At 46.5% G+C, this 25,872-nt stretch overlaps 1 protein-coding gene across 1 annotated transcript; it reads right to left on the reverse strand.

The window, feature by feature from the left end:
• Window positions 1–2,430: 2,430 nt before the first annotated feature.
• Window positions 2,431–5,081, reverse strand: EGR4 (early growth response 4; the record flags this gene model as incomplete). Its single annotated transcript, XM_081155845.1, has 2 exons — window positions 2,431–4,245; window positions 4,643–5,081. The coding sequence occupies 2 exons, from the start codon at window positions 5,079–5,081 to the stop codon at window positions 2,936–2,938; spliced, it is 1,749 nt and encodes a 582-aa protein (XP_081011971.1). The 3' UTR covers window positions 2,431–2,935.
• Between the last annotated feature and the right edge of the window lie 20,791 nt (window positions 5,082–25,872).

Consider the following 25,872-nt stretch of genomic DNA (forward strand, 5'->3'; position numbering starts at 1 on the left):
AGAAATATACCCTCAACCCAGGCCACAGAATATTACTGCCCAGGTAAATCCCCACAAGATAAAAATTACAATAGGTAAAAGGAAACAATGTATGTTGAGTTGTGCATTAGTCAGAACCAAGGGGCTGCAACTGGGGTAGGGACCAGGATTGCCTGACTTAGAAGTCATCTATGTAGCAGTGATAGATGGAGACTTGGGAATTAATGTGCTCTCCAAAGAGAGTGTTGAAATAGGGAAGGAGAGAGCTCAGAACCAAATCTGGGAAACACCCACATTTTGAGGACTAAATGAAAAAGAGAAGCAAGTAAAGAAAATGAGTCTCTGGGTCCTGGTTGTGGGATGATTGATTTTAATTATTTCCATCTCCTGCTTAACATTCGTTTCCTTCAGAATCCCTAGGAGACAGTCCAGAAAATGTAGCTGTTTCCCTTGGGAGTAGCAGGAGGAACTTCTCAGCTGAGATTTCTAGAACCAGGCTGGGCTCTGGTACTAGCACTACTACTAAGTCAATTTTCTCATCAGTGATATTTGGCCTACGTATGTGTGAAAACAAGATGTGGCAGGACAGAGCAGATAGTACTTGAGGGAATGCTGCTGAAGAAGGTGAGGACAGGGTAAGGTTAGATCCCACCCACCCACAGCCTGTCTGCCCTTCTTTGTTCAGGTTGTGTGTTTTGGGATCAGTTGCTTAAAATCTGGGCCTTTGTGCTCTTCTTTACCTACTCTGCATGGAAAGTGAAGTCAGGTAGTCGGCGGCTGTGATAGGTGTGGTCACTTAAACAGTAAGTAATGAGAGTCATCGTTATCTTATGTCTCCGTGAACCTACCATGTAACCTATTACAATACCTGATGTTCCACCATTTGAGCCTCTCTCCAGGGTTAAACATTGCCCTCTGCAGGCCACTCTTTTAAAATGTTAGTTCCTAAAACAAGTGGTATCAAATCTTTTATCTCAAATTGGTTTATTAGATACAAGATACTCAACCACGTGAAAGCACTTAACACCTGGGGAGAGAAATGGGTGGAATTCCCTGACTAGATAATTTTGTCTCTGATCAACTGAACTTCGGGGGTGAAGGATGGGCAGGTCTGAGAGTAAAGGGATGAAGAAGCCAGAGGATCAGAAGCTGGGTTGATCTGGCACCACAGGACTGTAAGGCTCTCTTAACTCAAGAATAGCACATCTTGGCACTGGCCAGGTAGCTCAGTTGGTTGGAGCATCGTCCCCATATGCCAAGGTTTCGGGTTCAGTGCCAGGTCAGGGCACATACTGGAATCAACCAATGAATGCATAAATAGGTGGCACAACAAATCAATGTTTCTCTTTCTCTCTCCCTCACTATTGCTAAAAATCAAATTTTAAAAAAATAACAGTGTCTTTTAAAATATAGCACACCTCAGAAGAGAAAAGAATGAAGCCCCCAGGTAGGCCCTATCCTTTTTTTTAGCAGACAGGAGTTGCTAAGAAGGAGAGATGGGATGCATGACGGGCTTTTAATGCCCCAAGGTCTGCCCAAGGTGGCCAGAAAGAATGTATAAACTTTTGGGTTGGGAGCCTAGGGAGTGAAACTCTAACTTCCCCATCATAAGATCATGCTTTCCTCACCACCCCCTTAGCTGCCCCCTCTCCACGAAGCCATGACGGGGTTCACCTGGAAGAAAGTTAGAGAAAAGGGGCTATGGCAAGTGCAGAACTGGACGATAAGGGGGCTGCTGCTGCCTGGAGAACTTTTGTGGAAAGAGCAACTAAGGCGGCTGTGAGCCTCTGGCAAACACCCTCTCTTCTCTAGGCTTAGCTCTGCCCATCAACAGTCTAGGTGAATGCTGGGTCCCTTTTGGCACTGACAGCATGTGATCCTCATACAGATGCACAGGCACTTGCTGGCGCCTCTGTGACACCTAAACACTGGGTGTTCACCAACAGCACTGAAGTACTGTAGACTTCTGCCGCTGACACTACTGCCCTCTAGTTGTGGAACCTATTTCACCTCTTAGTAGGAAGCCTTTCCAAACAGTGCTATTAGGCTGAGGTGCCACCATTCTGGGGCTGGGAAAAAAGCACTGGCTTTGGAGCCAGACAGAGCTGAGTTTGACCTGTCTGTTCCTAGCTGGGTTACCCAGAAAGTTAACTACTTTGCTTCCTGAATCTTTGAAATGGAGTATTTGACTGCTGCACTCAGGATTGTGAGGATTAAGGAGGATAATACATGCACAACTTCCAGAAACACCTTGAGCCCTTAGGCTAGCTGTGATTAAATTCATTTGTTAATTTAGTACTTATTTATTGAATGCCTACTATGTGCCACAGTGCCTGACAGTAGGTGGGTAATGACTCCATGGATGTAAGGAACTCCTTTCTTATTCTGGGGGTTGGGGGGTTGGGAAAGGGGTTGGGAGGAAGGTTCAGAAGCTTGGATGGCAGATAATGTAAGCTTTTAGCACAATAATTTTAATTGCAAAAATAAACAGTTTTGCGAACTGCTTGAGAGTAGCGTCTGCTTTACAAAAATTAACAACAAACAGGAAATAGCCCCAAAGCAAAACGTTACATCCAATGACTGCTGGAAACGACATTGCTGTACAAAATACCGCTCGAGACCGGCTCGGCGCTGCCCCAGCCTATCTCTGGGGGGTACGGGGGGCTAAGGGACTGCGTGGGGCGAGCTCCAGTACAAAACACTCTTGAGTTCCAAGGAAATGCCTACTCAGTGGGAGGCTTCGCGGCAGACGCGGAGACAGAGCCTGGACGGCGGGAGCTGTCCACGGGGCCGGTGCTGAACGGGCGTGTGCAGCGGGCGCTTCGAGGGAAATCGGAAGCCCGACCAGAGGCCGCCCCCGGGCGTGCCCGGAAGACCAGCCGCGAGAGGGACGGGCCTGGTCTTCTCCGGCGCGCGGGCCGGCGGCGGCGCCCCAATCTACAAACTTATTTCTCCCTCACAGGGCAGCGTAGGAGAGGCCCAATGAGTAAAAGCCAAGGCCCTTGAGCCGCTCTTCTGCGCGCGCCTTCTGTTTGAGGTGCACCTTGCTGTGCCGTTTCTTCTCATCACTGCGCGCGAAGCGGCGGCCGCACACGTCGCAGGCAAAGGGCTTCTCGCCAGTGTGGGTGCGCACGTGGGTGGTAAGGTGGTCGCTGCGGCTGAAGTTGCGGAGGCAGATGCGGCACTGGAAGGGCTTGTGGCCGGTGTGGATGCGCAGGTGGCGGTTGAGCTCGTCGGAACGCGCAAAGCTGCGCACACAGCTCTCCACCGGGCAGGCAAAGGCCTTGGCGTGCGGCCGCGGGCAGAAGCAGCGTGCGCTGCACTTGCCTCCCCGGCGCCCCTTGCGCCGCGCCTTAACCGGGGGTAATGGGGCCGGCGGCCCGAGAGGCTCAGGCACGCCACTGCTCCCAGGGATGTCCGCCACCAGAGGTTTTGGGAAGTCCGTCGCGGCGCTGCGGAGGCCCAGCGGGGAAAGCTGAGGCTGTGTACCAGCCAGAAACTCTCTGCCGTCGCCGCTACTCCCTCCCTCCCCACTTGGAGGGGTCAGGAGCCCGGGGAGTCCCTCGGCGCCCTCCCCTAAGTTACCCAAGGCCAGCGGGAAAGCGTCATAGGCCCCCGTGGGGTAGGGTCTGTTGGCCGAGTCGGCCGGCAGCTCTGCGGGGCAGCTGATGGACAGCAGATCTTCAATCTTGGTCCCCATCGGGGGGAAACGGGCTTCAGAGGGCGCCTGGTAGCTTCCCTGTGACCCACAGCTCCCTGGGGCACCGGCTGAAAGTAGCTCCCAGGGAGCGTAGGGACCCTTGAAAGCCGAGGCAGCGTCCAGCGCTGGAGAGGCCGGAGGAGCCCGTCGGCCTGGCTTGACGTCGGGTGGGGAGAGCTGAGGCTCAAACAGGCACTGCGAGGGGGCGCCAGCCGCGGGCGAAGCCTCCCAGAAAGCCTCTGGGAAGGCGGCAGCGCCCAGATCCGGGGGGTAAAGGTCAGGCGGCCCCGGCAGCAAGGCGTCGGGGCCTGAGGGAAAAGAGGCGTCCAGCGGAGACCGGGACGCTGCCACATCGGGGCCGGGGAAAGGTGCCAGGCCTAGGATGCCCGACATGAGGTTGAAGAGTGACTCTGGGTCGTGCGGGTGTTCGGGCACTGCCTGGATGAAGAAGCTACCGCTGTAGCTTAGGCTGGGAGGGGGTGTGGGCGCAGGCCCCTCCAGGAAGCAGGAGTCGGCTAAGTCCCCCCCGGCGCCGCAGCTGCTCAGAGCCCAGCTCAAGAAGTCGCCTGCTGAGGAAGGAGCAGGAATCAACTCCCGGCACATAAAAAGGCGCGCCTTGAGTCTGCAACCCCTACTCAAGGATCGTTTGGTGCGCACTGATACATATAAAGTGCCTTTTTGCACATTCTGACCCAGTTGGAGCAGGCATACGCCCCAAGACGCACACAAAAACATGCACACGCAAAATACACGTGCACAGGCAAAAAGGACACCTTGACACATGCACAATTTCCTGCGGAGGCGCTGGCAGCCCGGTGGGGGTGGCAATGGCGGTGCGCGCCCCAAACCCCCGAGCTCCCTACGACCACTCCCCCACACCTGCGTCCACGTCCCATCCTGTTTCAGGCACCGTGCGCCCCCGCACTGCGCCGCCGTCTGAGCACCCCCGGCCGCGCTCCTTACCTCCGGGGTAGCCAGCGGCCGCGTCCCTGGCGGCCAGCCGGGGCAGTTCGGTGCTGGGTTCCGAGCAACAGCCCTCGGCGGACTTGACCAGAAGCGCGTCGGGGCCGGAAAACTCGCTCAGGTGGAGCATGGCGCGGCGGCGGCTGCGAGGGGCCGGCGGCCTCGCCCGCTGGGCTCGGGGGCGCGCGGATAGCAGGGAGGCCGGCAGCCGGGAAGCCCCGCGCCTCGCAGACCGGGGCGCCCGGGCTCCTGGCTCCGGGCGCTCACCTCTGGAAAAGGGGTCGGGAGGCTGTGGCGCCCTTGCCCGTTGGGACCGGCCTCGAGAGGCAGCTCCTCGCCTCTCCAAAGCGCAGCCGGGCTCCCCCAACCCGGGGCCCCCCCACTTATATAGCAGCGGCGGCGCTGGCTCAGGGCTTCCGACTCGCGGGGCCACTGCCATTTCGGGAGGCCCCGGTCCTGCCGCCATGACGTAAATGCCCAAACATGGACACAGGATGTTTGCCGGGGACTCCCGAAAAGGAAAGCTCGGGCCGTGACGTCGCCGCCGCCGCCGCCGCCGGGCCCTCGCCGCTGCGTGCGCGCGCGCTCCCTGCGCAGGGAGCCCTGTGCGCGCAGGGGCCGCGGGTGCGCCTGCCTGGGGCTCTGCGCCGCGTGGGAACGGGCGTCCAGTAAGTACGCTGCGCGCCTGGAGGCAGAGGCCGAGGGGCGGCGAGGGAAGACCGCGTAGGTTTGGGGCTCCAAGGTTTGGGGATCGAATACGCTCTTTGCCACTGACTAGCTGTGTCTTAATCTCCGTGAACGTCGGTTTCCTCACCTGTTGAATGGAGATATGGATACGTGTCTTCATAAATTTGCTATAAAGAGTAGTTGGGTTAGAGCCTGTTAAGTTCTAGGGACTGGGGTACTTAGTAAACCAGAGAGATTATTGCCATTATTCGTTATTTGCTCACTTCTGTGTTTTTTATTTTCTTAATAGTTATTTTAGTTTGTTCTAGGAAAAATAACATTTAAATTGTAAAGGACCATACTGCTTGCTGACGGTGAGAGAAAAAGTCAGTACGGAAGAGTATATTCTCAGTTGAAAAGTAAAAGTCTCTTTAACTACCCACCTACTGCCTGAGGTAGCCACATCTAAGTTTCTTGTGCACTCTTTCAGAATAATTATGCATATGTAAGAATACACATTGCCCTACAAAATAATTTTTCCCATTTATAATAGATGAGAGATTGTTCCATGTCCAAACATAAAGAGCTTGGTCATTCTTTTCTAAGGCCGTATAATGCTCCTTTGTAAAGATCGACTTGTGTGCTATTCATGATCATGTAGGAAGTTTCCAACCTTTTGCTTTTACCAAATTGTTGTAGTCAATGTCCTTGACTATATACATCTGAATATACCTGTGGGATAAATTCCAGTGAGTGTAAATTTTGGTCAGATGGTATGTAAAATTTTGATGGACACCTGGCAGACAGTCCTCCGGAGAAGTAAGGCCAATTCCTGCTCACTGTTCCTTCTCCTACAGGGTCTGAGAGAATTCTGTAGAACTTTTTTCTGCCTCCATATAAATGACTTACTCTAGGGATGTTGTTCCTCGCAACACACAGAGGACCCATGGGATATATTTCCCTGGAATCAGAACCTGGAGTAATTGGGATCCATCTGAAAAACTAAAAAAAAACAAACAAACCCAACTTCTTTAACCTTAAGGAGGCTGTGAATCTTGGCTGCGTGTCATTCAACTCCCTCAAAGAAGCCTGCCTACTCTCCTGATCTCATCCTGCTGTGGTTTCCCTCTGTCTTATTTTCTCATCTTTAAAAAAAAATTTTTTTTTTTAATTTTGTGTTATAGCTCACTTACCTCCTTTCTGGAACCAACTTAGGGGAATTAAATAAATACAAGGAATAGCATATTTTTCTTTATGAAGAGCATCAATTCTTTGGCCTCTGGGTGCTGGAAGGTGGGGAGGGCAGGCCTGGGGTTCCTGCTTCCTTCTCCGCTTTCCTAGGAATGAGCAAAGCCATTCAGGGGTGATGGGCTCCCACGTCCGGCAGTGTATCTCCCAGCTTCCCTTGCTGACTGATATTCTCCAAGACTGCCCACATCCCACCAAATTCTCAGGCCTCTCACCCCCTAGGTCCATTATCCAAACATTCATTCATTCAATTCCTCAATGTTCATTCATTCAGTATTCATTCCTTAAGTGTCTACTATGGGCAAGAAGGTAGATTTTGGTTTTTATTCTACCAGGACCCTGTGGCCCATCTGCATTCTTTGCTGCCCCATTTCCCAACCCACAAGGACCCTACAAGTGTGTTCTTGGAATATGTCATCACATGATCACGTGCAATACACATGTGGACACACTTGCGTTCATTTTCTTCTCGAGTCTGCAAATCATACGAAGGTTTTCTCAAAGTCATGCACATGCGGCATGTCCTAACAAATGCCACAGATACAGTTCAGCGTTAGCAGTGCATATGTTTGCATGTAGGAAATGCAGAAACCTAGCACATGTCAGTAAAGATTAGACACTCAGAGCACTATTTCTTTTAAACTCTATTTCAGGCCCGAGTTTGATTCTAATCCAAATGCATTGCCAAGACCAGGTGAGCCCACACCAGACACACAGGGCACACATGTCTCAAATCCATTCTGGCATTTTGCTGCCTGGGAGGGAGGGGGAGCAGAGGGGTTTGGCTAGGCAGGTGTCCAGGGCTCCCCAGGTTTCCCCGTCGGGCCAGATTGGCCAGCCCCAGGTTCCCTGTCCCTTCTGTTGTTCTTCCCTCTGCCACAGCATTCCTCCTCCTTCTTAGTCATGAGTAATTTCCCTACTCCGTTGGCAAATCTCAGGCCATTGCTGCTCTCTGCCAAGGGCCCTTGGGCTAGGTCTGCCATTGAGACAAGGGTCCAACTCCCCCCTACTTTCTCTTGTTAGGGGTCAGTCCTAGGGGCAGGGCTGGGGAGGGAGAAGTGAGTAGGAGAGGAGATGAAGAACACAGCTTGTGCTCTGGGTAGGGGCTAGCTCATGCCCCAATATCTGCACCACTCTCAGTGGACACACACACACACTCTCTCATACACGGATGGTTACCTGTGAAGGGCAGTTGTATCTGCATTTGGTTCCTTGAGGAGGAAATATAAAGGGGGAATGGACATTTTTTAGTCCTTCCCAGCACAGCCCCTCTTACCCCCTAATTTAAACAGCTTAAAAAGCAATTCTGGGCCCAGATAAGATAAAGGTTATTAGAAGAGGTGGAAGAGAGAGGAACACAGACCTATGAGCTCCACTTTAATTCACCCTTCAAATATAAAAACAAAAACTTACACAGTGGAAAAAAGGGAAATTACATACATTGAGCACTTTGCAAACATATAACTTAATCATCACAAAAGCTCTATAGAGGAAGGAATTGGAGACCTGTTTCACAGATAAGGAAACAGACTGGAAAAGGTTAAATAACATGCTCGTGGTCATACTTCTATTCAGTGGTGGGACTGAGACTCAAGCCCAGGCTAGCCTAGTTCGCAAGATATTTTAGGAAAAGATACTCATTTTGCAAAAAGATTCACTCTAAGATGATTTTAGATGGAGGGTCTTCCTCTAGCTTTTCAAGTAGGGTAGGATGTGCAAACTTGATCTGGCTGGTGTCCATTCCTGCAAGAATTCCCTGGAATGACTGCCACGGATAGCAACACTGTGGGTCACATCAGACACATGCTGAGTACATACTAGGTCCCTGGAAGTCAGTGTGAAAGTTGTTATTGGTGGCGGTGGTGGTGATGGTGTTGTTGTTGGTGTGTGTGTGTGTGTGTGTGTGTGTGCTCACCTTGGGGTGTGGGGTGAGAGAACATTTCTAATTTCCGTAACAAAAGGTGGGGGAAGGAGAGTTTACTTTCTAGACAAGCATTGAACAATTAGTGAATGAATTAATGAATAAACAAATTCATTCATCAAGTGTTCATTGAGCACAGCCCTGTGCCAGGCTCTGCAAGGGCCCTTCAGGTCCTGATGCCACAGTGGATGAGGCTGGAAGCTCTGGATCCAGGGAGGGAGGAGAGAGGGAGATCAGGAAACCTCCCTTCTGGTAAAGCTATTGCCCCTCCCCCTCCCCACCTTGATCTTTCTGCTCTAAATATCATTGTGTTCAAATAATAGTGTATGTATTTTAAAAGACTCCAAGAAGACAGCTGCCTCCGAGTATTAATCACGAAGAGGCCAGCACTCAGTCTCCATGGCGACTCCTGACAGAGCAGGGGAGCAGTTCCACATCCCTGTTCCTGAGGCCATGGGGATGCAGGAGCACAGCATCTCTCCGCTTCTCTTTCCTCTCTGCCTCTCCTCTCTCCCCCTTTCCTCTCCATTCTTCTTCTCTCCCATCCCCCCCCCACTCCCTCTTTTTTCTCTTCCTGAAGGATTTAAGAGCAGGGACAGAGGCAGAATCCAGCCATCAAAGTAACAAGGAACAAGGACACGGCTGCAGCAGAGACGTAAATTGCCTCCAACTGCAGTACATGGCTCCCCTCCCCAAGGCCCCTGCAGTACCCCTAGGCTTCACGGACCCCTAGGACAGAAAGAGCCTGATCATCTGTCCCTGAGGAAAGGGACCCTGTCCTTCCCTGTCCCCTCCCTCTTCCCTGCCCATGGCCAGACATCAGTTTGTGGTTCAAGTTCTTCTTATTATTTTTTAAATGCCTACAAAAGTAATACAGGCTTATTGGAGTAAGGCAAATATGTTAAATTTATAAGGCAAAAAAAAGAAAATATCTTTCTCAATTCTATACCTAGATATACACATTTAAATACTTTCAGGTTGATTTCTACAGATTTTTTTCCCCATGCACATTCTTTCAACATTCATCTTTTCAACTGTAGCATCATTGTCATCTTCATTATTTATCCCAACGGTAGCATGCTATACATACTCTTGTAATTAACATCACACCTTGAATGGTTTTTCTTTCCCCCTAATCATGGTACAGACTAATCTATAGTATTGTTAACAGTTGCCCCGGAGTATCCCATTATGTAGATATACATAATTTTTTAACTTGATAGTTTCCTGATTTTCACTATTATAAAGAATCTTGTTGTGCATAGCCTTTTATGTGTACTTGGTGCACTGATGGGAGTAATAATAATACAGTATGCTAGCTAACATTTATATACCACTTACTGTGGACACTATTTACGAGGTATTGAGAGCTTTTTCCCCCAATACAAGATATTTTAAAATTTCCATTTCATTTTGACTGTGTACACACCGAATTCTTCAAGAAAGAGGAGGAAGTTTCTATAATATGCTTATTACACTGGCAGGTTGGAAGACAGAGCTCTGTGAAGCTTTTGCTTCGTTTGGGATAAAATGTTCATGTGCAATGCAGTGCCCATTCTGGCTGGCACAGCTAAGACCTGATATATTCCTTCAGCCGTTGTTCCATTCCTTGCTGCCCACTCTTGGCATGGTATTGGAATGAGGGCATTTGGCACGTGACTGGATGTGTTTCACTAGTATTCTCTGAACTCTTTGAGAGCAGGCCATCTTCACAACCTCCGTGCTAATGACTTGGTCGGGCACACACCATTTTCCCAAAGATGGTTAATAAAATCAACTTAGAAAAGAGGGAGAATCTTCTGAGACTGTGAAATTTTAATGGCTCAGTACAAGATATTCCAAAGTCCCATATTTCCACTTATTTTTGAGTGTGCCAGACTCTGTTCTGGGCTTGAGAGCTTTACATATACTCACCACTTAACCCTCACAGCAACTTGAGTACTAGTATCTCTATTTCACAGATGGGGAGGTTAAGAAACTTGCCCAACCTTACAAGGTTACTAAATGATGGTGCCAGGAATTGAACCTACAGCATGACCATAGTTTAGATTCCAAAAAGTGGAATTCCTAGGTCAAAGATACAACACTTAAAATTATAATCTACATTTTCAAACCTTTTTCTAAAAAGATTGTTCCAGTTCTGGGGCTAGACAGCACATATGAGAGCCAACTGGTAAGCAGAAATAGGTATTCCAGTGATATTTTAACTCACATTGTAAAAATGATCAGTGAGGACAAGAATCTTTTCACAGGGCCTTGGCATTTCCTTTTCCGTGACCTAGGGGCCTAATGCGTCATCCAAAGACCCCTGAGTGGGAGTCATCTTGTAGTGGGCCCTGGACATGAGGCTGTTCTGGCACAGGCTGGCCTGGGGGTATGGATGTGACAGCTTCTGGGCCCTCGCTGCTTTTGTTGCTTCTAGTTTGGGTCATCGGGGAGGTGGAAAGAAGGAGAATGTAGTGGCTTCAAACCGTTTAGGAAAAGCTTCTTAGATTCTTCCGAGACAGCTTCTAAGCTGTTTTCACACAGGAAAGAAGGAGGTTATTCTTTCCCATGTCTTCTGTTCTACATCCCGCCTTGGACAAGGTTCACATTGGACAGAGTTGAGAGGTAGATGATCACAGAAGAAGCATGACTAGAACGGATTCTAGGAGGGTCAGAGGCAGGGGGATGGACACAACCACTTCTCCACGGTTCTACCCATCCTGGCACTGGGCACGGGCCTCCCTCCCATCACCCCTTTGTTATCTAAGCCTGGTGTTCCCTTTGTGGGCAATAATGGACTTGGATCTTGATGCTTTTATTTGATTAGGTCATAGTGTTCAGATCACTGATCTTCAGTTTGTGAATTGAGAAAGTGAAAAAGAGGCTAAGAGAGTAGACAAAGAGGCCTATAGCTCTAGAACAGAACTGCAATAAAAACCAAGCCTGCTAAACTTACCTGGCATACTTCTCTGTTTTCTCTCATGGCTTCCTGTTTTCTCTCACCTGAGCTCATCTCGCTGTCTTTCATCTTTTCTCCTCCCCTTCTTGCAATAGTTCCGCTTAAAGTCCTTTGAAGTAGATTGGTCAGTGTTCTAGGATCTGACCACATAACTCCACAATACCCAGGCAGTTTATCCACAGTTCGGCCTCTGTGTGTCCCTTAAACATCAGGTTAGACTTATGGTTGCAAGTGACAGAAATGCAACCTGAATTAGTTCAGATTCCCACCCCAAATATATATGGAACTTACCAGCTCACAGAATCCAAGGGAGTGTCAGACAACCAGCCTACAAGGGGTTGGGACCCCCTCAAGAGCTAGTGGGACCAGGGCCTAGGAGTTTTCCAGATGTTCTCAGCTCTTTCTCTTTTCTCTCACTGATGACTGAAAACTTGGCCACTAGCAGATTCTATGTTTTTTATGTCACCATGCTGTGATAAATAGATTCTTGTTCTCAAATTCCAGGTAGCAAAGACCTCTGCTATCCTCCCTAGTACAATTATCTGGCTAGGGGCAGGACAATATATAGCTGATAAGACCACAGGGGGGCTTTTGATTGTGTTTTGAGGGCCACTCGGAGAAGAGGAAACAACTGGGAACCAGGAAGCCTTCTAAAAGGCCTCAACCTCGAGCCCTGAGGGCAGGAGCCAGGTAGCAATGGGCTCTGGCATGTTCTCATAACGGGGGCAGAAATGGATAGTTCCCTCTGCTAAACAATGCCCCTTGAGCAAGTTGCCTATTCCATCTGTCTGCTAGCTCCAAGGAACACAGCCCAAAATAAAAACCCCTAATTAGCAATTCCTGCAATCCAGAGAAAAACAATGTATTTGTTTCCTAGAATAATCTGGAGCCATATTCGGCTTGGCAACCGGTATGTCCCACACATTCATGCAGTGTGCAATGTGAAGACTCCAGCAGGGACCTTTACTAAGTCAGGGCATGACGGGGAGGGCTCCAGGGGTCCCCTGCCCAGGCAGTAGCAAGCAGGGGCCCAGAACAGAACTGGCTTTATCAATGCTATACAGCAGGCATCTGTTACAGGGTAGGGAGGGAATGAAAGGAACTTCAACAGGACTTCTAAACACCAGTTCCCACAAAGGCCAAACCAGGGACACATGGCCTTCAGGGTCCTAGAGAATCCATTGTGGAGTACTGATCTCCAGCAAGGGAAACCGATTCTACCCAACCTCTGCTATTAGCTTGTTCTGTGACCTTGAACAAATTACCAATCCTTTCTGTGCTTGCATTTTCTCACCTGTGAAACGGAGGCTTGTTATTTGCTCTACCCACAGTCTGAGGATTAAGAGCTAGAATTAACACATTAGGCAGTTGAAGCACAAGCACTTACTACAGCAATGAGAGGTGAGGTGAGAAGCAATCTATCCAGCCAAGAAATAGCTGCTACCCACCCCCACCCCCATCCCCAAATGTGTTCCCTGTGCTTTCTGGGCACCTCCTCATAAGGAGGTGGGATTGGTCACCATGAGCTGAATTTTATGAGTAGCTTTCTTCCTTCTAATCCTTGCTCTCCTTGATTCATTTATTTTCATCTAAATATTTATTGAGGACTTAACATACCTGCCATTTCAACAAATTACTACAGAAAGTGTGATGCATGTGACTGTGGGAAGGACAGGGTGGCTTTGAGGTAACCACTTTTCAGTTCTATCCCTTTGGATTAGTTTTACCTGGTCTTGAAACATCATATACATGGAGTAATTCCATAGGTACTGTTTTGTGTCAACACACTGTCTTTAAGATTAATTCATTCCATGTTTTGCATGCATTCGTATTCTTTTTTAAAAAATCCCTGACTAATGTGCCAATGTTTGAATATGCCACAGTTCGTTTATCCACTCTCCTATGGTGGAAGTAGGTTTTTGTTATTGTTGTTTGCTTTTATGTTTGTTTGTTTGTTTTGAGGATGTCAAAAAGAAAGTAATTTAGAAATAAATGACAGTGAAAAGATATAACAATTAGAAATTCTTATGAGCTAAGCTTTAAAATATATTTTTAAAAGTATGAACAAAAGATCAAATTTATTTAAGCAAAAAGAAAACTTTTGAAAAAATCTAGTAATAAACTCAAGAATATGTCAGATGAATATGAAGAAAACTATAAAAGTTTTCCTAAAGGGTATTGAAAATAAAATAAGTGGGGAAATATGTTTTTTTGATGGAAAGACTCAATATGTATTATAAATATGTCAATATGTCAGTGTCAGTGGTTTCTCTGTGAAGCAGACATTAAGATGTAGTTAGGGGTACAAAAGGTATATTTGGGAGTAACACATGTGAGAGATGAAAGCAAGATTGGGCAGGAGAGTCTCAGCCTGCACATCTGACAAAGTTTCAGTCGCCCAGTGACAAGTTCTAGAGCAAAAATTGCCCATGAGAAGAACCTTGCACTGGGAAGAAACGACCAGTTCCTGAGTGCCCTCTCTGTACTCAGTTATTGGTGGGCCCTTCCTGGGGAAAGCATGGCCTTAAAAGGAAATGTAAAAGGAAAAAAAAAACAAAACAGAATTTTAAAAATTAAATCATTTCCCCAAAACAACAAAAATACGAAGTACTCCCGGTTGGCGTGGCTTAGCAGGTAAGCATTAACCTAGGATCCAGGAGATCTTGGTTAGATTCCCAGTCAGGGCACATGCCCGGGTTGCGGGCTCGATCCTCAGTAGGGGGCGTGCAGGAGGCAGCCGATCAATGTCTCTCATCATTGCTGTTTCTGTCTCTCTCTCTCTCCCTTCCTCTTTCTGAAATCAATAAAATACATTTTTTTAAAAAACAAAGTACTGAAGTATAAATATAACAAAAAGTAAAATCTTTGCAGAGAAACTGATGATATTTTATTGAAAGATATTATGCAAAGATTTAATTAAATGGAGAGATGCATCATTTTCACATATTGAAAATTAAGAAAGCCCGGTCGGGCGTGGCTCAGCGGTTGAGCGTCGACCTAGGATCCAGGCGATCAGGGTTCGATTCTCGGTCAAGGCACATGCCCAGGTTGCGGGCTGCAGCCGATCAATGACTCTTTCGTGTTTGATGTTTCTATCTCTCTCTCCCTCCCCCTTCCTCTCTCTGAAATCAATAAAGATATATTAAAAAAGAAAAAAAAAGAAAAAGAAAATAAAGAAATTTTAAGATAGCAGAATTCCCCAAATTCATTGATATGTAAACAAACAAAATATTTTTATGGTCGTTCTTGACAAGTTGATTATGAGATATTTATGAAAATGTGAAGAACCAAGAACAGTTAAGATGCTTTTTGAAAAGAATAAGGATGGGGGGGGGCGGGACTCATGCTGCTTATTATCAGGACAAGTTATAAATCTAAAGTAAATAGCATAGTTTATCCTAAGAAATAGAGAAATGTAACAGACTAGGGAGTCTGGAAATGTACCCATGAATTTTAAAATTAACAATAAGGTGCGGGGTTTTTTAGGAATTGGGGTGCAATTTGACAAATTCTATAGTGTGTTTGGAATAATATAAAATAATCAAGAGAATTTTAAAAGTTATGACTAATGCTCTATTAAATATCAAAACCTATTAAAATAACAATGCTAGAACAAGGATACCCAGGCAGATCAGTGGAATAGTAAAAAAAGAAGAAAAAAAAAGAAAAAAAAAACCCAACCTAAACATATAAGGAATTTAGAATATGGTAAAAGTATATTTCACTGTTAAGAGTGCTTAACCCTGGGGAAATGTGTGGGGAGGGATTTCTGCACTTAACTCCTTGTTTAAAAATGTTAAACAATAAGAGTGCATTTAAGAATAAAATTTAAGCCCAGCTGGCGTGGCTCAGCAGTTGAGCATCAACCTAGGATCCAGGAGTCGCCGTTGGATTCCCGGTCAGGGCACATGCTGGGGTTTTGGGCTCAATCCCCAGCAAGGGGCCTGCAGGAGGCAGCAGATCAATGACTCTCATCATCATTGATGTTTCTCTCTCTCCCTCCCTCCCTCCCTCTCTCTCTCTCTCTCTCTCTCTCTCTCTCTCTCTCTCCCCCTCTCCCTGAAATCAATATATATATTTTAAAAGAATAAAACTTAATACAGAGGGTGTGAAAGTAAGGGGAAATAATAGAAGTTAAAAATAGAAGCCTGAAAATTAGAAAGAAAACAATAAGATAGAAAGATGAGGCTAGAAAAGGAACAGTTAAAATAATCCTCATAAAGACAGCAAAATATGTTCAAATAGCACTGAGACAAATGTCTACTAAATCAAATATATCTTTGATAAGATAAGGGGGAAAAGTGACTGGAGTTCAGTTGGAGGTGGGCTCTGGCCCTAGACAGCAGGGATCCCTCTTCAAAGGCCCGTGTGGTCAGGATTACCTTTCGGGGCTGCCGCTGGTATCCCTGCACATTGTGCCTTTGGAGGTCCCATCTCTTTGGCTACCCCCCCGCATGTCTTTCCTGGTCCTTTGGCCATCACTACCGAGTCATCATCCTGGTGAGGAGAGAGCAGAGTCCACTGAGCTTCTTCTTGTAGAGGTCAATTTGCCGCCACACAGTCAAGGTAGAAAATGGTCTGGGAATTTGGCGGGCAAGTTGTTGTGAGGCCCCAGGAACCCGCTATATCTTCGTATCCCATCCTGTCAGCAATGCGTTCCTTAACTTCTCTTGTTTAATCTGCCGTTGCCCTTGTGGTTTTGTTGCAGTGACAGTGATTGAGGGAAGAATCAGTTATTGCAAGCACACACGGTCAGTCTCCAAACGGGAGCGTCTGGGCTCACTCGCTTTCCCGGACAGCACTTCTGTGTTGTCTTTCTCTTCGCCCGGCTGCTGTTATTTCCACTACTGGAGCCCTGCTGTTGAGCCCCAAACTCCCACCATCGTGGAAGATTCGGCCTCCCAGGTCTGTCTGGGAGACACCTGTAAGCAGAATCCGCCCGGCTGTTGGGCGCCAGCAGTGAGCCTGCCCAAGCAGCAGCCCCCTGGGGCAGGAGCTGGCGCTGGGCTCGGGGCGGGGGAGAGGTGAGCCTGGTTGTCTTCAGTTACGCTGTTGCTAAGTCCTGGGTTGCTCCCTTCCTGAGTGGCTGTGTGGGCTCGCCCCGGAAACAGCCCTCTTCCTGGCGTCCCTTTATACAGGCTGCAGGCTGCCAGCACCTTTGCCTCCGAGCTCCCAGCTGCCTGGAGGTTCTGCCGCCTTCAAGAGCCTCAGGTCTCATGTGTTGTCAGAGACTGAGCCTTTCTCCAGAGCAACAGGAGCCCCTTCTTTGGGGTGTTAACTTCATGGGAGTGGCTGGAGAAGATGGAAAGGTGGGTGGAAAGAAGAGGGACTGAAACCTGTGATTGAAAATAGTCTCTCTTCTTATTTTAGAAAATTAAAGAATGATGAACGGTGAGGTCCGAACAGATTGTTCAATGTGGGGGGATGTGGTCCCTGCCCAGCCCTTTCTCCTACGTGGTACCAGCTTTACAATGGCTGCTCCCCGCCAGAGTGGGGGTTTGAGCTGGAGGGCTGCTCCATCTTTGATGTAGAAGAAGCATTAATGGATTCAGAGAGACTGAACTCCAAATCCACTGGCTTCAGTAGTCACGTTTTGACCAACTGAATGAATTGGCCCTGGATTAAAATGGAATGGACTTTTCAAAAACTCAGTGGGGATAGAGATAGAATGGGCACTCAGGTCAACTGGCTAGAGAATAATCCTGGCTAACATCGATGACTGCTAATTATGTGCTAGCAATTCATGTTTGTCAGCTCATTTCCTGCTCATCACAGTTCTAAGACGTAGGTGATTTTATTGTCCACATTTTACAGGTGAAGAATCTGAGGAATAGAGATTGTATTCTTTTTAAAATGTTTTTATTGATTTCAGAGAGAGGGAGAGAGAGAAAGAAACATCAATGATGAGAGAGAGTCATTGATTGGCTGCCTCCTGCATGCCCCCTGCTGGGTATCAAACAACCCAAGCATGTGCCCTGACCTGGAATCAAACCTCGATCTCCTGGATCATAGGTCGATGCTCAACCGCTGAGCCACACCAGCCGGACTCACTCACCCTTTCTAAACCTTCAAGCATATGGTATCCTTATCTCTTCCCCAAGCCCCTCACTCATAGACATCTCCAATGAGGCTCACCCTGGCTTTTTCTCCAGGCCCCAGCACAAGGTGACTCAAATTCTCAAACAGACTAGTCCTTGCTCTTTCTCACTGTATGTTTGTTGTCGCTCTTTTTTAAGTCTTGGTCAAATTCTGCATTTTTATGTAAGATAGCTATTTGTGTAGATGCCTATCTCCCTTATAAGACTCCAAACTCCTGAGGGCAGGCACCGGCTCTGGTTCATCTTTGCAGCCCTTTCAGCAGCCAGCCCAGGGCTTGGTGCACATTAGACACAATGCACATTTGTCCAGATGACTTGCCAGAGGGATACCGACTATTCTTGGCCACAGTTTACTCACTACCCATTAAATACCCTTTATATATATATATATGTGTGTGTGTGTGTGTGTGTGTATAATACATATATTTATATAGCTTGAATTGAATGACAGTGGCCTTCTTTACATTTGTGTATTTATTTAATAACTGCTGCTCCAGTCCTTCCTAATCATTCTTATCTTGCAAGCCCGTGGGAGTTTCAGATTCTGGGTCCATTCACCGCACTTTGATCATCACTTAGACTAACACCATGGCAACTATATGTGTGTAAACACTTGGAAGATTTCAAAGGGAAATTTTTACCAAGTGGATGGAGGGAGTTGAGGAAGCTGAAGATCTCCCTATTATATTGCCATTTTATGTTGGGAAGTACCCACCTCAAACCTACTGAGGCCTCCAGGATTTGGAATGTGGTGGAAGAGACATTTATAATTTCCACATCCAAAACATGATAGGATTATAGAGATGTTTACTTTTCTGTGAATCTCGTATTTTCTAGACATTTAAAAAAATCCCATTTAAAAGATAAGAACATGGGAGTTGCTGAGGGCTTACTGACTCTTGTTTCACCCCTCCTCATTTATAACTTACTTCAAATAATTAATTTAATAATGCAATAAGAACCCACAAAATCGCCACTCAAAACAAAACTAGGCTCTTGCCAGTAACCCACATCTAGCTATGCCATTCCCCCACCCCACCCCTTAACCTTTTCTCACGCAAGGTGACTTTCTTCCCTCCCCTCCCCTCCCCTCCCCTCCCCTCCCCTCCCCTCCCCTCCCCTCCCCTCCCCTCCCCTCCCCTCCCCTCCCCTCCCCTCCCCTCCCCTCCCCTCCCCTCCCCTCCCCTCCCCTCCCCTTCTTCTTTCTTTCCATTGATTTTAGAGAGAGAGGAAGGGGGAGAGAGAGAGAGAAAGAGAGAAGGAAACTTCGATGTGATAGATCAGTTGTTTCCTGTACGTGCCCTGACCGGGATCAAACCAGCAACCTGGGTATGGGCCCTGACTGGGAATTGAACCTGGGACCTTTCCGTGTGCAGGACGACGCTCCAACCAACTGAGCCACACCAGCCAGATCCCAAGGTGACTTTCAATGGTAAACTCAAATCAGATTTGGAGTCAGGGCCCTGTCCTGTTATATCACCTTCTCATCTGTCCCTCTTGTCAGTAATAGGGCAAACCAGCTTTGCAGGCTTACCATTTAAAGTATCCTTAAATGGCCTCACTTGGCAGAGAATAAAGCTCAGATTCTGCTTCTTGTAGCATAATTTTCTATATTTATACCTCAAATATAGCTGAGATATTATTCATCTTGAAGCCATCACCCATCAATTTGGATATAACTTCCTTTGTCACATTCTAGAAATTCTTTCTTTAGGATAGGACCAGGGCAACTGACTAAGAGATCCCCACTCCCTGCCCACCTCCTCTCCAAAACTGCTTAGCGTTTTTCTCTCAGCCTCTGCCATGGGGTAGAATAGCCGCTGAGTGACATTCTCCTTCTAGGCTCATGGACACATGCTGCCATTAGTCACTCCTCCCAGCACTGAGTTTGTATCTGTGTTTCACAGTTACAGACACAAGTAGGAGTCATAAGACACATACCCAGACTTGCAGAGAAGATCAAAAGAATGATACATGTTGTGGATCCCCTTTGAAGGGTAAAGTTCATCTTTACCCTTGTTGGGAGGGGTCTTTTAGAATTAAAATGAATTCTGGGAGATGATTTGAATTAGTAGGAAAAAGGCCTGTTTGTCTTATAGATGTTTTGCTCTGGAGAACATTCAAGACCTAAAGTTATGCAGACTTAAAGTGTTATAAGGAGGCTCCATCTGCCACCAAGAGAATGCGATCTCTAAGACATTGACCACAGGGGCTCTATTAGATGGAACCCAGAGTCCGAAGCCTGGGGTAGTTTAAGGGTGGGAGCAGGGTGGGGTAGGTGGGAGCAGTGGAGTAGAAAGAAAAGAGGGAGGTTAGAAGAAGGAATTAGGGACTTCCCACCTAAGGCTGATTCAGTCTGCACTGAAGAGCTATATTAAGTGAAAAGTAAGGACATATTTAGCATTATCCTCTGGGCTTTGGGTGTCGTCATGGCTGGTCCCTGGAAAGATTATTTTCTTTCTGGTCAATATGTTGCAGGACGTAAGAACAGAGTAACATAAGGAAGACTGTAAGCATGAGCAAATGTTTGGGTTGGCCCTCTGCAGGCCAGAGCTCCAATGAGATGGTGTGCTAAGGCTTATGATGGGCCCTGCGGTAGGGAGCTCTCTGGGTGGTACTCAGCCTACAATTGCTCTTTGCCTGAGAGCTGCCCCCAAATCATAGCAGGGCAGCCGAGTAACCAGATCTGTGTTCTTCAAATTTTCCCCAAGGCAAGTAATTGCCTTGGGCCAGGTTGGGTCAATTGTATCTTATCTTCTGAAAGGATCTAGAATACCAAACTGAGAGATATGCAGAACTGGGAGATCCTAGAGTGCAGTCACATCAATGGTGATGTTCTAGAGGGAAAGGAATCTTGCAGCCTCAGTCAGGCTTTCAGGCCAACATGGTGACTTTAATTTCATGAGACTTTTACCTGGTCAGAATCACCCACTTAAGCTGCTCCTGAATTCCTGACCCATAGAAATTGTATGAGATAATAAATGTTTTTTGAAGTTTTAAGCTGCCAAGTTTTGGGGCAATTTGTTATATTACAATAAATAACACAGAAATATATACATCTAAGGTGTATCAATTAGGAATATTTTTGGCAGCACATAGCAGAATATTTGGCCACAGTCTTAAATCTTGGGATCATTTAATACTGTATTAGTTTCCTACGGCTCCTATAACAAAGTACCAAACTGGGTGGCTCAGAACAACAGGGATTTATTGTCGCACAGTTCTGGAGGCCAGAAGTCTGAAATCGAGGTGTCAGCAGGGCCACACTCCCTCTGAAGGCACTAGGTAAGGAACAAGGCTGGTGATTTGGGAGCAGAGCTGGGCAAGAAGCCAAGGACTTTTTATTCACAAATGGAAGGGTTGCTGGGGAGAGGATAGTGTGGCTCAGTGAAGGGGAAGCAGAATGTGGAAGGAAGGAGACTTGCAGTAGGACTCAAAGGAGAAAGAAGAGCAAGTTGGTTTCCTGGCCTGGCTCCTCTTCACTGCTGCCAAGCCAGGCTAATTCCTCTGTTTTCTTTCAATCGTGGTCTTTTTGATTGAAAGAAAGCAATGTTGGCTTTCTGTAGAAGCCATATGGGCTCATCATAATTGATTTAATCGGAACAAAAGAGTAGAAGGTAACATGAAAAACTCCTTTGTTTTGGCCCATCTCAAGAACCCTCTCGGAATGTTGCCATGCTTTCTATGGTCCCTGGCATGAGTCACGCGCTCTTGAAGTGCTTGTGAGGATGGCCAGGTCTATCCCACATGTTCCCTGTTTCGATTTGATGTGGGATGTGGGTGCCTGGATCATAGCGCGTGCACCTTATTCATTTTAGGCTTCCTTCAGCTGTGCACAGAAGTGGGAAACACAGCGTTGCATTATTAATAGAGCACAAGTAGATGTCACCTGCCAGAAGCTGGTTTCTCTGGGCTTAGTTGGGAAAGTCTAGGAGGGGCTTCCTATGCCCTTTCCTCTGAACTGAGGATAACTGAGCCTGCAGAGCCTGCACACTCCCCTCCCTCCTGCAGGCCCAGCAGGGAAGACAGAACAGAGGAGTTGACCAGAAGGACAGCCGAACCTGAGCTGCGTGGAGGCAGAGAGTGAAAGAAAGTGTGGAGTTCAAACCCTCACCTGTTATAAAATCCAGTCACTGTCCCCGCCAGTAAAATGTGGCTCAGGAATGTCCTTGGCTTTGAGCAACTCCTCCCACCTCAGAAAGGACTAATAATGTGGTATTCCCTTTCTTAGGAGGAAAAAATAGACATATTCTTAAAGTAGTAGAAATATCCCTGCGTTACACATAACTGAAGTTTCCCCTATTAAAGCAGCACCTTTGATTTAGGACATAATCCTTCAATAGCCCCACTTAAACAAACAAAAACCCTTTGAGCAGAATATGTTGCTGCCTACTGTGTTAGGAATTGGGAACCAGAGATGACAAAGATGTAGACCCTGCTCTTGAGGAGCTGACAGGCCAGAGGGGGAGACAGACACCTACCTACCATCGGAAATAAAGTTAGATGATAATAACAAGGACAATAGCTAAATGCCCGTGAAACAATGACCATGTACGGGCATTTGCCGACCACGTTACATGTTCTCTTGTTTAGTCCCCACGGAGAAGCTCGCACCTCACCCTATTGGGGACCAGCCAGTTAAATGGGCGAAGAGGGGGAGCATTAGTAGGTCAGGTCTGCACAGGATGCCTCAGAGGAAGGGGGGGCAGGAGGCTGCCCAAAGGGGCAAGGGGCGCAGGGAAAGGGGTGACTCGAAGGCTGGATGTCCTAAGCCTGTATGCTTGAGCTCATTCACCTCGAGGGCAGTTCAGAACCGTTCAATAGCGACCACTATTGGGGCTGGTTGACATAAAAATATTTATCTCTGAGGAGAACACGAATGAAAATATCTGAGAGAGGAGGGAGGGGAAGACATCAGGGCATCAGGAGCCGGAATCTCAACCATCTGGAATCCGACTGAAATTTGGCGGCTCGTTCGAGAGTCTCAGGTATCTTGCCAAAATATTTTTTAGAGGAGGAAAAACAATAATGTTGCCTGCTATAAAAACGCACCAGAAACTCCTCGCATTGGCATTTACAGATTTCTTGCCAATGGCCCAGAGAGCGCATAGTGGACGAATAGCAAAGGCAGCAAGGGGGAGACGGAGCTGGGCCTCCGCGGGTTTCTCTCAGCATTGCTGCCTTCAGCCATATGCTTTGCACAGGCACTGACGAGCCTGGACCGGTTTCAAAGGAATTCCGAAACCCAGATTTCAAAGTCGTCATTGCATCTCCGGATTGCCAGTGCTCTGGTACAGAAAACACACATTTCTGAAAGTTCTTAAATGTTTCTCCACAAATGTTGATCAGCCTCTCCTGTCATTACATGAGAGGCCTGGGATGTTGAAAATAGATGCTAATAAATTGCCAACCCAGCTTATTGCCAAGTAATGAAAAGCATTTCTCTTCTTTGAAATAGGATGTCTTACCACTTGAGTGAGTCCTAGAAGCTGCATACAAAAGGGAGTAAGATGATTTCTTTTTCAGTCTGTTTGGTTGTTCCTTACCACCCCCACCCCCACCCCCACTGCCACTTTCAAAAATGGAATGAAAACAGATTCAATCTGCTGAGAACACAGGTTTTTAAGTACAGCATAGACCCTGTTAGTGCCATAGCTGTCATCCAAGACTTTTGTCATTCTTTGCCACCACTGATATCCGTATGGTTATGACTCTTCACTTATTCCAGGTCTTCCCCCATCCTCTTTTTAAAAAAAATGTGTTTTTATTGATTTCAGAGAGGAAGGGGGAGAGAGAGAGAGAGAAACATCAATAATGAGAGTCATTGATCAGCTGCCCCCTGCGTGCCCCCCACTGGGGATCAAGCCCACAACCTGGGCATGTGCCCTGACCGGGAATCAAACTGTGACCTCCTGGTTCATAGGTCAAAGCTCAACCGCTGAGCCACGCTGCCGGCTTTCCCCATCCGTTTTCTGGTCGTCCTTCCACATAGCAACCTTGCTCCATTTCACAAACAGAACTACTAAACCAGAGGCGGAAAGGTCAGGTAGCTGATGAGTCAGCAGAGCCTGGAGCCCCCAAAACCAAATGGGGAGCTGGAGCTCTGCAGTGTCCCTGACTCCACCTTCATCCCAAAGGACAGCAGGCTGCTCTGCAAGAACGGTGGCATTATACCAAAGGCTTTGGAGAACTGAGATCCACAAGTACACTGGGTATTTTGTTAAGATTCGCGTGAAGGGAGTAGAGCGATGGGATAATCCTGTGAAAGTACGTGTCTTCTGCTTTAGAGAAAGTTCTGGATGGAGGAGTATGCAGAGACCTGGCATATGTTGGGATGTTCCATCCAAAATGAAAGGCAGGTTGCTTCATCTTGTGCCTCAGCACTGAGAAGACCAACGTTTCAAGGACACCCTTGAATGTTGGAGGCAGCATGGTTACATATTTAAGTGTCTGCTCCACACCACTAATTGGATAACACTAAATGCTCCCTGGGGAACCAATACGAAGTCATGTTCAGCTCCTTGAGATGAAAGCATGGGATCATTGAATTTTTTTCTCGGCATGTAGTGCATGTCAGGCATTTTTCTAAGTACTTGACTTGCATTAACTCATTTGACCCTCTTAGGGCACACGGGTTGTATGCAGAGCTAGCATTTGAACCTGAACATGTGGCTCCCAAGCCCATTGTTTTCAATCACCGTGCTTTACTGCTTTCATTTTCAGATATGCTAGTTAATTTTGGAGACTTCAGTTTCCAGGTGATGTCCATTCCTCGTCTAGTCTATCATAATTCCAGTATTCTTCAACCTATTGAGTGAATAATAAATTTAAGTACTCCCTAAACACCCACTTACAATAGTGAGAGGTGGCGATGAGTAAGTGGAAGAAATTTGCCATACTTAGCATTTTAAAGAAAAGGAAAGGAGTAGGTAATTATTCAGTCTTCAAATATTCTGGAAGCAGTACAGAAATTTGCAATTAACTGAGAATATTGTAATTCATACATATGAGTTTTGTCCCTCTTTCTTTACTATCACAACTAGGGATGTATATAACCTCTAGCATTTGGGGATTATTCTAATAATCAACAATTTTTTTTAAGGGAAAAGAGGAGAGAGAGAAAAAACATCTATTGGCTGCCTCCCACATGCCCCCCACTGGGGACTGAGCCCAAAAGCCACGCATGTGCCCCACCAGAAATTGAACAGGTGTCCTCTCAGTGCGTGGGAAAAAGTTCAACCAACCGAGCCACACTGGCCTGGACACCAATAACCAACAACTTTTAAAACAATATTTTTTCAGCATTTTCTTTCAGAATTATAACTTCAGATAAAGCAATCCTTGTTCATTTCTCACACAACCTTGAGTTCTGGTATGATTCTTCCTTTGGCTACACTTACATCCTACCCATGTAATGAAAACACTTATCTCCCAGTCCTGAGCCATCTCCCCAAACTCTCCTTTCACAGTTTGGTAAATGGAGGGTCCCATTTCAGGGCTTATTTTGTGGAACTCTCAAATGAGATAGAACAAATTTTGCTATTATTTTTAATCTCTCACTGCCTTCTAAGGATGGTGGGGTCTTTTGTTTGCTAAATTCAAATGACGTCATTGTCTCTGCATAATAACCTTCTACATTCTTGAGGATAGAATTTAAATGCTGGGGGGGAGGGAGTGGGGCGCTGTATGTAATTTTGGATACAGAAGCTAGAAGAGAGCAAAATTACTGTATTTAAGGAATAAGAAACTATAAAATAGAGATAATAATAGCTTCAAGCCATAGGATTGCATTGAGGGCTGAGTGAGATAATTTGAAGTATCTGGGCACAGTTCTCAGCGCATAGCTAGGGCTGAACCAATGTTAAAGGGTTTTACACTGCTGTCATTTGGTTGTTGCTGTTATATAAGCCTTTCTTGAAAAAAATATGCTAATGATAGAAACAGAATCAGGAAGAGAATCAAAATAAAGAACTACAAATGATGTTTGGAAGTGTTACTTGTAATAACAATTTAGACATAGAGCTAGGAATAAACACTGAAAAAACAGGTTATAGAACAAAATATATATGCTGTAAACTTGGACAATGAAAAATAAAATAACATACTAAAAGTCAGGGAATGGGAAGAAGTATGAATGCTAATTTGTTTTAGGTGTGTCTCTAGAAGGTAGCATACAGTTGACTTTTGCTTTGTGAACCTATCTGAAAGTCTTTTTGTCTTAATAGCTACAGTTTCCTCATTTACATTAAAATGATGCGTTTGGCTCTGTCTCTGTAATATTTTGTTTTTATACTTTCTGATTTTGAGCCTTAAAAATATTTTGCTATGTGTTTGCTTTGTTTTCTTTTTCATT

This window comes from Miniopterus schreibersii (genome assembly GCF_964146895.1).
Source record: "Miniopterus schreibersii genome assembly, chromosome: 13".
Lineage (NCBI taxonomy): Eukaryota > Metazoa > Chordata > Mammalia > Chiroptera > Miniopteridae > Miniopterus > Miniopterus schreibersii.